Source organism: Micromys minutus (assembly GCF_963924665.1).
Source record: "Micromys minutus genome assembly, chromosome: 2".
Classification (NCBI taxonomy): Eukaryota; Metazoa; Chordata; class Mammalia; order Rodentia; family Muridae; genus Micromys; species Micromys minutus.
The window spans coordinates 67,370,730-67,381,883 of NC_137971.1; the positions used below are offsets into that span (position 1 = coordinate 67,370,730).

Genomic DNA, 11,154 nt, shown 5'->3' on the forward strand with positions numbered 1-11,154 from the left:
CACTGCATTGCAGCCATGCAGATGCAGCCAGTCTGTGCCCTTCCTGAGAGACTCTGGAGAGGTCTCATTCATCCTCCCAAGAAACATGAGCAAAAATGGCTGAAAGAAGTCAAGTGGATTACTTTGCCCAGGGCTGATTCCCCAGTGTACAAGAGCAGATAAAATAAATAAGGCAGAGAACATCTAGTCAAACATCACCTCTAAATGTCCCCTGACAAAGGGCACTTTGCTAAGAGAAGGCTCGTTGTGCAATAAATGACACAAATAACCAAAATCTTTAAAAACACTCAACTTTTAAAAGTTCCAAATCTCTGATTTATTAGACAGAAGAAAAATAGAACAGTTTTAGATAGTGAACAAAAACAGCAAAGGGGTGGCTTAGGGCAGGAGACTCCTAAGACTACTGTACAGGACCACAGCCTCCCCACCCCAAACAATCACAGGACACAGACACACTTCTGTTACGACAGGAGACACAGAAATCCACACACTCGACCGAGTGTCCAGTGACTACAAGCAGGCCTTGGGGGAAGCACGTGTTTGGAGGAGGCAGACAAAGCCTTTCCCAGAGAAACCGCTTTTCCCCAGACAATTACGTGGACCTGCAATGAAGAAAACAGAGTTCAAAGACTCACTTAGACATCACACTCACTTCTCACTGAAAATCTTACAAAATAAAAATAAGACTTTTCTCTGTAACAAAAGAATGTTTTTTAAAATTATACAGTGTGTAAAATAAACTTCATAAAGGCCCTTTTCAGAGATGCACATTTACAAATGATGCACATTAAGAATAACAAGTCTGACAACAGAAACACTGCAACTACTTGAAACAGGCCAAGCTAAGCTTGTGTTCTGCTGCAAGACATTACATCAAAATGAATCTCATCCTCACTGTAATTTCTTCTTCTTAACCTTTAATCACCAGCGGCTGGGCACTGTGATGGGCATGAGAACTATATAAATGTCAGAGAAATATGTAAACCTCATTAATGTTCCCAAAAATTCATTTAGAGATAGAAACAGGTCCAGATAGATGCCTGTCTAAATGTACTCCAATTACGTTACAATGACTTTCCCAAATGCACAGATACGCTCTGTCTTTTCTCAGCTCATTACTGACTCAAACAATTTGCCCTTCTGGGATCAATTGTTTGCTAATAAATAATTGTTTACAGTCACAAAATGATGTTAGGAGGTTTTCTTATTAGTTTTCTTCTGCACCCTAATAAGATTGAAAACTAGCTGATTCCCGCGAGTCTAACCTTAACCTCGCTTTGTTTAGCAGCCCAGGAAATGATGAACCATCTGCTTCAGAAAATAATGGACGGCCAAGAGGAAATATTGTTTAATTGTAGATTAACCTCCTCATGAGGCAGTCTGAAGCAGCTTTCGAATTACCAACTATCACCAGCAAAGAAAGCAGTGGCTCCAGAGCCTTTCCCTCGACCATGTAAGGACAGAAAAAACACAAAGGGATTTATATAAGTCCTATTTACAAACACTGATTTCCACAGCAGAAACAAAAACCAAGGTCAAGACTGATTCTCAAAAGTGCACCCACTGCCCTCAAGTCTCATTTGCCAAATACATTTAATGTAGCAAACTATTAAACCAGCTTGTGCACTTAAAGTTTTCATTTAAGTTTAAATTAAAAAACTCTTTTCCATCATTTTCAAGTTCTTAGGAAAAAAAATAATCAAAATTAGGATCTCCCTGTTTTCTTTGTATGAATCCACCACTGGGAGTACCAATTGTTTTATCATCATCAACATGACACTTAAGAACATGAAATGTTGTCAAGAACAAGGTGATCTACAAGTTCAAAAAAAAAAAAAAAAAGATCAAAATGGCTGGGACAGATCAATTGCAAGTGCACGCACAGTCCTTTCCAACAGGCTCCACATTCTAAAACCACAGCCTGTCAAGGCCAACGAACGCTTCTTGTTAAATGCTCTGCTCCTTCGGAGGCCTAACAAATTCAGCAAGGGGACTTCAGAAAATTACAGAAGTCCCGTACACCTTTATTTATCCCACAAATATTCACTCAGATGTCCTTGTAGAATCTGAGAACAGAGTCAGGAACAGGGCAACACTCGTGGGGTAGGTACTGCACGGTGTAATCTGTGCCTAAGCCTCTGTGTTCTCAGCCCAGGAGCTGTAACTGGGAAAAAGGCTCTGTCCTGCTGCTGCCAAAACATGGAGCTGGCCTTGCAGACGACAGTTAGAACCCACGCCTACGCCTCACGAACACATCCAGAGGAAGGAGGTTTGCTGTGCTAGGCAAGACCATGTTACTCTGGGTTTCCAGTGAGACCAAGGCCACTCACTTCTGTAAATATTGCAGAAGCAACCGCTGGAGAGAGAAGATTTCTCTGGCAGTTCAAATTCTTAAATATCTTAAATAGAATTTACTAAAATAAATTATTCTTGAATTCCTCAACTTAATTTTGAAGCAATGAGGTAGTAGTAACTCCACAGATTCAAATAATAGAGCCTATTCAAGAATGAGAGCTCGACATTCTTCTCTACAAAACAACTAGGCACGATTTTATCCATCAGACGTCTATCAACCTACGGATATTGAAAGCTTGGGAGAACAAGATAAAATCAACTCCAACCCTACAGTCAGCTGTAATATCGAGCAGGCATCAACAATGCTATTCATGAATCTAGAAAAATTAATAAGTCCTGGGCTGAATGCAAGAAAAGGCTTCCACCCAGGTGAAGCCTACTCACTTGGGCTTTGTTTCTGCATCTGTCACTTGGCGAATGAAGATGCCGTCTTCAGGATGCTCCGTGTCGTCCATTTCGTACATGTATGACGATGCTATTGCGAGCGTGGTCCCGTCATTACTGAAGGCAAGGGATGCGATGCTGGTGGGGTACCGATGGAACTGGCACAGGCGCTTCTTGTTAAAGGGGTCCCAAATATTTACAAATCCATCAGAACCACCTGCAAGCAACATAAATCGTTAGATGGCTCTTTGTACCCGAGTCTCCATACTGTCACGCAAACGATCTCCTGGGCTTCTGCGTGAGCAGAAACAGCAGCCTTAAATCTGGCTTCACCTGTGGCAAATGTGTTGTGGATGTTGTGAAAGGAGATGGCGTTGACTGGGTAAATCTGCTCGATGTTGTTCTCCTTTAGTCGGTGACACTTGAAGGCGTACTTCTTCTTCTGAACCTCAGGGCTCGGGTCCAAGTATTCCACGGCCACTCGGCCTTCAATGGAGCTCAACACATAACCCTGGCAAGAGAGCAGAGGCCGTAAATGGCAAAACCTTCCTTCCAGAGAGAACATGAGGTCCCCAATTCAACCCATAAAGACGACTATTTCAGAAATGGAAGTTCAGCCAGGTTGAAAGGCCTGGAGCTGTACTGACAGACACAGAGCCTCTAAAAATAGCTGAGAGCATCCATCCTAGCGGCACCGCACCTGCTTTGTGAGAAGTGGTGCCGCCCTCACTCGCTCTCCCCACACTGTCAGAAACACAACAACCAAAAATGACCTGTTTTGTCAAATATAGACAAAAAATTTTACGTTGCTGTATCCTGTCTCCAGACCTGAAGGAGACTCCAATCTGTTCCTCACTTAAAATCTCTTCCAGTCTTTAACCCTGAACAGTGTGTCTCCCTCACGAGGGCGGACCAGTGACCCAGTTCCTGCCCAGCTGGCCAACCTCTTGCTTTTGCTACAATGAGTCAGGCTTGCCTACACTGGTGAGGAAACAGTTTCAAATCACTCCTCATCTTCTTGTCAAATAACTTTTAAAACAATAATTCAACAAATATAAAACTTATGCTTTTTACATTTTAGTCAAGATATTTAAAAGAAGTTATTCCCAAAAACTGCTTACAGAAAATGAATGTAAGAAAATCCATTTTTATTATTTATGTGCATGTATGTGCGAGAGCGCAGCCACGTGTGTGCCAAGGTTAGAAAACAAATTGCAGTTGTTTTCTCCTTCCACCACATGGGTCCCAGGGATGAAACTCAAGGCATCAGCCTTAGGGACAAGCATTTTTGCCCACTGAGCTGTCTCTTTGCTTTTTTTTTTTTTTTTTTTTTTAGATAAAAATCCAATTTTAAGCATACATTATGAAAGCAAAAGTAAACCTATAGTAAAAGGTAAATATAAAGAGACAAAACATTTTTCTAATGTAATCCCATTTAAATCAAGTCTCATTACCACAGCTCCAGGTCTTCAAGGAGCAACACTGGAGGGGAGACAAAGGCCCGGAGAACTGACTTCCTGTCTCATTCCACAGCGGCTGAGGGCCAGCCCTCATTCCAAATGCATCTGCTGCAGTAGGTGAACTTGTCCTCTTACAAAGAATCCCGCAGCAGCTTATCTCACAACCAACTGCCCTGGCAATTATGAAGGCAGTGTCTCACTTTACAGCCCACGGAGGCCTTGAACTCACAATCTTCCTGCTTCAGACTCCCAAGTGCTAGACTTACAGGAGTTTGGCACCAAGGCTCACCTCTCCTCAGAGCATTAGGGACAGCTAATGACAAGGACTTACTCATCTTCTCAGTGATGCTGAGAGGAGACTCATGTATGACATAAGGCACAACCTGGTCTAAGTATTGCTATTTTTAAAAAGATTTACAAAGGGGGAAAGAAAAAACAAAGCTCTATTGTTATGTGAGAGGAACAACTTGCTAATGTTACAAAAAGCAAATTCTATAAACCTCAATTTCCAAATTTAAGTTCTGATAGGAAATTGAAGCATACTTTAACTCTTTGAAACTGCATATTTACTGCATATCCCATACCAAAAGCAGCAATAAGATCTATCAAAAGCACTTGGCCTTTGGAACATCAACATCTTCCCCAAAATGTGGGATTAATTTATTCCCCCAATTTACAGTTGTCTCTAAGAGTATAGAGAGCATGTAGTCTTAAAAGATTATAGAAAGCAGACCTAAAAGCAAATCTGAAGTCACTACTTAGAAATTCCAGGCAAGTAGGGAAGGGGTGGGGGTGGAGGGGTGAAGGGGGTGGGTACCTGCTTGTTTGGGAAGGCTCGGATGCAGCGAGTCTGGTACTTCAGGCTGGACTCCCTGCGCTGCTGCACGTAGCCCATGTTCCTCAGGTCCCACACCAGCACGCGGCGGCCAGCTGTGCCAACAATCAGCCTGTCCCCAGACACTGACAAGGTGTAGACCTTTCAGGAAACATCACAACTTGATCATCATCATCTACTGCCTGAAAATAACATTTTGCTCCTAAAGTCTGTCTAACCCTAAAAGCATAAAAAAAGCTAGCTGAATGGGTGCCCAGATCACATGTTACCTTCAGACACTTAGTGAAGTGACTCAGATAAACTACCTCCCAGGACTTCACTAGTATAAAATATACTTCAATTAAGCTTGTAGACACTTCTAACAATGAAATGCTCTCCCTCGATTGGAATATTTCACCCAAAATGTCTTGCTTCATTTAAGATAAAAGTTATTAAACCCACTCAAAACAGGACAATAAAGTCAAAACACCTTTCAGAGAGCGTCTGGCTTTTTGTAAAAGAATCATTTTCCTTTTCCTATGACTGGGCCAGCTTTTCAAAGATTTCATTCAGCAATTCTAAAACTCTTGGCATTTCCCAGATGTTTCCTTGAGGGAAAGGCCTTCCTGGGAGGAGCAAGAGAGCAAGAGAGCACCACCAGGGCTGCCTCAGAAGAGAGCACCACCAGGGCTGCCTCAGAAGAGAGCATCACCACGGCTGCCTCTGAAGAGAGCATCACCAGGGCTGCCTCAGAAGAGAGCACCACCAGGGCTGCCTCAGGCTTGGAAAGCCACAACTCAAAAAAAACGAAAGGCCAGGAGAGTGCTCACGCATGCAGCAAAGCCACCTTTAGGCTCTGACGCCAGGTTCTGTGTTCCAAAAGAAGGCTCACTTTTAGGGAATAAAAACAAAAAGCAAACAAAAAAACCCCCAAAACAAACAACAACAACCAAAAAAAAAAAAAACCCTAAAAAGCACGTTATTCCTGAAAGTATCTATTTCCCCCTCACAATGTATTTTCTTCAATATTTAAGTTTCCACCAAAAAAAATTCCTTCATCAGAAATCAAAAATTTCCTGCAAGCAGAACATTTGTGGGCTTACGTGCAAATAAGATGCTAGGCAGATACCAGAGGGAGCAAACTCGTGAAAAGGCAGCAGAAAAGTGTCTTCCTAATGAAAATCATTTCTTTAAAAATCTAGACTTGGGGTTTATAACCAAGGTTACTGTTGACTTTTCAACTCGGCATAACTATTATGTAGAGGACCCCTGTTATGGTAAGGCTTCACTTTAACCCTTAATAACTAAGTCACATAGCTGAGAATCACCCATACGTTAACTTCAGACCACCAGCCAAAGAAGCAGGCTAGGTCACAGCACGCAAACAGTAGCTTCTACAATCTGACTTTAAAGTTCAACAACTAACGCAACTGAGGCAAAAATGATTTTAAAAATTGAGATATTAAATGATTGCATAATATGAATACTGTAACGTTTATTCAGAAGCCAATGTCTTCCAAAAAGGAAAAGAAAATTAATTTAAGATATATGAAGTACTAAACTTAAAAAATAAATCAGAAAAAGATCAATTTATAGTGGCACAACTGAATCCAGAATTTTACCTTAAATCTTTACTATACAGGTGACACACAAGCCTTCATAACTGCATTCTATCTGCACTGATCGTAAATCAAGGAAAACCACTGTCATCCCACTGACTGCGTATATACATTCATCAAAGAAAGTATTAAAAAAAGTGACATAATGAACTTCGCGGAACCAGTAAGCAGCTTGCTTCAGTGTGGCTGTCCATTATATGATATTCCGTCAGCCATTTGTCACAGTTCTTAACATGCTACACAGAACCATAAATCAAAACTAGAAACAATGCAATTATTTTATCTGAACAAAGGTCTTGCCAGGAGTAGAGTCGCCCGTGACAGACGAGACACAAAGTAATGGCTCTTTGGATTCACTGCCGGATGTGGTGACGGCCAACAGGACCCAACAGTGAGTGTCTTTACACTAGGGACTGGACTCAAGTGAAGAGAACCTTAAACTGCTAAAACAACCCATCTTTTAAGTTAACTACTATCTGATAAAAGTCTGGTGAGGATACAGCCTATGCATGTTGACGGAACAGCCTGACAAGTTAGACACCAAAGTTGGTTTTAAAAAGCTCCACTTGCAGAAGACAGATTCTGTTTTCTCGAGGAACAAGACCCCTGGGAGGTTATCCAGTCCTAAGTGGTCAGCCACAAACACATGTATAAACAACCAACACCAAATGGAGTTAGTCACTTGTGTGTGGAGTGTTCACACGTGTGCACGTGTATAAAACAATCATAATTACGGGAGAGGCCAGGAACCTGAGAGTGAGAGGAAGAAGTCGGAAGGGGAAAGACAAAAAGGGCGGAAAAGACGTAAATACAGCGCACTCAAGCATGAAATTCTCAAAAAAACAAAATTTACAGGAATCACAGATGCAAATGGTTTTGTAATTCAAAGGCAGAGAACTGCCAAACTGGATTGAAAAAAAAAAAAAAAAGATGTAAGACCCAACTATGGCGCTGTCTGTGGGAAATGTAATTTAGATTCAAAGGTGTTTATAAAAACTCCACTTACTACAAGCCTTCAAACTACATCTGTCAGCATGTAAACACACAGCAGTAAAAGCCAGAACACGACTTTCTCTCAAGCTGACATGAATACCCTTTACATTCTCAACTGTCAGTCCACATGGAACCTCAAGTCACAGATGAAAATGAGTCATGTTGCACCCCATCTTCTCGTTTGGGGTGTCAGACCAAACTTAGGACAACCAGTCTCTATAAACAGCTTCTCTCCGACCTGAAGCACTGACAATACACGGATTGAGGAATTGCAGTGCCTGCTCTCCAGCCCAAGTTTAATAACTGACAGAAAAAGATGACCAAAATTTAAAAGTTAATTCCCTTCACATTAAAGCATTTCTATATAGTTAGGTTTCTCAAACAGACTGCCAATTCTTAACCTATTTTCAAGAGCATATCCATCAACCAGAAAACCCCTGGTGCACATAAAAGACCCTACCTTTTCCGGCTGAGAGAATGTCCCAGCATTACAAGGAGTTCTGGGATCCCACAGTTTGACTGTCTGATCCCAACTTCCAGTAACCATCACGTTCACTTCTGGACAGTATTCAACACATCTGATAGGGGCATCATGAGTTCCAACAAGATTTTCTATTGCAAAGAAAAATAAAATAAAAATGACACAGCTTGCTAAATGAATTCCTCTCAGGCACTCCACAGACATGTCTGTATGCAGAGCAATCTCTCCACGACCACAAAGTTACCCATTCCTCTCTAACTCGCTTTATACGGAACAGGTTAGTTAATTCACCAACAGGAATATGGCATAGCTGCCTTCAGTTTCCAACTGTACTAAGATGGTGCACGATTAACTTGACCCTAGGTTTTGTGAGAAACTAGTTTGTTTACCTTTGTATCTAGAACATGCTTGGTACATGATAGTTAACTCCAGAAATACCTGTTGAGTCAATTAAGAGTGGAAATCTCTGGCTTCCTGTTCCCTGACTTATCTTCCCATTAAGCCAATGCGGGAAGGGGAGGGTGGGGGGGGTTACCGGATTTAAAAGCTGAGGGGAGTCTTTCAACTAATTCACTTGCTTTTCATGGTAGGGTCCAACTGCTGTTACATAATCTCTCCTCTGTCAATTTCAACCTTCACAATATCTCATTTGTTCATGCAGTCAACATCTACTAAATACCTACTATGTGCCAGAGCCCAAGTCATACAGAAAACAGATGGATAACAGGACTAGGAATGCAGCTCAGACAGAGTGCTCCCCTCACAGGCACATGTTACACACAAGAGTTCCTTTTGGACAGACAGAGGCCTCTTCCAACAAAACACCATTCTTTTTCTCCTGGAAACACAGTCTTAGGTAGTCAGGGCTGGCCTCAAACTGTCTGTGTAGCCGAGGCTGGCCTTGAGTTTCTTATCCACCAGCCTCCCCTTTCCAAGTGCTGGGATTCCAGGAGAGCATCACACCTAGCTCATGCTTCCTAACTGCTCAACTCAGCCTCTAGGTAGCCACATCTCTACATCCCCACCACCTCCTTCAAGTACACCGACATCCAATACAGAGCAGGCAAACAAAGCTCAGAGTGCTCTGAACACCCTGGGTTCCATTCCAAACTCTGCCACAGTAAAATCATAACTCTTAAAAAATGTTTTCACACATGTGACTGAAATATTCTCCTGCTAAGAATACAAAGGCACTCCTAAGATAAATATGACCAGCTACCGTGCCCCATTTTTAAGATGTGATTTTTAAAGTCTCTGAAAAGACCACCCTAAAATATCAAACTGTCCTAAGAAATCCTGACAGATGGATCCAGCCCACTGCCTGAGACTTCTAAAGGTGATGGCCAAATGCTTAAGTGGTGCTTCCAGTAAACACTTCAGACAGTGCTCAAAATGGGCTTTAATGCAAAGAATATATCCCGTTTGTGGTAACTTATTCCAATTTTGAAAGTCTGTTCTCAAAGCCATGTTTCACCTTCACCTAAGTATTGAAAACTACTCTTCCCAAATCAGCATCTCTACACGAACGCGCCAGTAAAGAAAAACTGGTAAAATGTAAAAGCCATACCTTGATCAGTATTCAAATCATGCATTTTCAGCTGATGATCTAAGCCTCCACTCCAGGCATGCGTTGGATCCTACAAAGCAAAATTTGGGTTTCATTTCCCCCACCTTTGGAGATATTATGTAGCCCTGGCTGGTCTCAAAACTCAGAGATCTGCCTGCCTCTGCCTCTACCATTAAAGGCGTGGTCACCACATCCACCCACCCCACCCCCCTTACATTTTGAGCCACTTCAAAGTTACAAAACTTTAACAAGCATCCCAAAATTGCTATTTCTACAGCCAACTGTTATGTCCAGTGTGACAGACATTAAGTAAACAAAAATGCAAGTAAGTGATAGAAAAAAAACAAAGCAAATACAGAGCAGCTTTATCAAGATGGACACCAGGATGTTAAGGCAAAATTAGACGACATTCATTTTAAAATGATAGCTAAATCAGTCTATTAAATGCAAACAATTATCTATGTCCAGAAAGTTTACTCAAGTTCGAACTCAGAAAGAGAGATTGAAATAGCCATAAGATTAGAAATGAAAACAAGTCATTGTAGTGGGCACAATGCTGAGCTAAAGGGAAGCATTCCCGAGTAGTTATGCCCGAACACTCCAAACCATGTATAGGGTGCTACTGGCAACGCCTAGGACAGTTCAGTAAGGGGACAGGAGCAGAAACTGAGTCCACCTACGTAGAAGGCGCAGTCCAGGACAGCACCAGTATGCTGGTACTTGAGCCTCATGGAGTTGGCGGGCACATCGTAGAGGCGCACAGACGTATCCCAGGAGGAGACCAGGAGGAACTGGGAGGTATTGGGGCTGAACTTAACCGAGGAGATGCCATCCTCGGGTGGCTGGTTCAGCTTGAATTCGTTCGAACCGGTCATCTGTAGAACAAACGCTAAATCTGAGTCCCTTACCGGAGCAACAGAGGCCGACCAGGGCCTGCGCCTGCGCAGCGCGCGGGCCCGCCTTAATTCAGGCGGGCAGCCATCCGTATTCACCGAGCTCCACCCGGCCTGGCCTCCTTCCTGGCCCGCAAATCCCCAAATAAATCACAATGGACCACGACCGGAACCCCCTGTCCATCGACGCGCCGGCCACAGGCCACAGATCCCACTCCGCCCACCCTCGCTCGGACCTCTACCTCGTGTTCGCCTAAGCAACGTTTCTGCACCGGCCACTACCGCACCGCTTCCCTACGAGCACTCGCAGGCAAGGCGGAGGAGGCGGAGAGAAAGCTCCAAACCAGGCCTATCATTGGCTTATTTCGAATGACAACGGCTCGATCTCGGCAGCTGATTGGTCTGACCTACTGCCTGCCTCATTTTCCGCACTCATCCTGTTCCGGCTCAAAGGGAAGCCGCGTTTTTTCCGTTCACCGGGTCTCTTAGTACCACCCCACCGAAGTTACGTATCTGGAGCTGCGGAGGGAAAACTACAACTCCCAAGTATCCTCAGGTTGTAAAGGCACTAACGCCCCCCCACAACTG

At 43.0% G+C, this 11,154-nt stretch overlaps 1 protein-coding gene across 2 annotated transcripts; it reads right to left on the minus strand.

The window, feature by feature from the left end:
* Positions 1–299: 299 nt before the first annotated feature.
* BUB3 (BUB3 mitotic checkpoint protein) lies at positions 300–10,874 on the minus strand (the record flags this gene model as incomplete). Of its 2 annotated transcripts, XM_080913100.1 has the most annotated exons (8): positions 10,809–10,874; positions 10,354–10,548; positions 9,674–9,743; positions 8,086–8,237; positions 5,017–5,175; positions 3,073–3,250; positions 2,740–2,956; positions 300–602 (listed from the first exon to the last, which is right to left on the minus strand). In XM_080913100.1, the coding sequence occupies exons 2-8, from the start codon at positions 10,546–10,548 to the stop codon at positions 593–595; spliced, it is 981 nt and encodes a 326-aa protein (XP_080769226.1). In that variant the 5' UTR covers positions 10,809–10,874. The 2 variants fall into 2 exon arrangements, with proteins under 2 accessions (XP_080769226.1, XP_080769227.1); XM_080913101.1 differs by lacking the exon at positions 300–602 and having other exon boundaries at positions 2,736–2,956.
* Between the last annotated feature and the right edge of the window lie 280 nt (positions 10,875–11,154).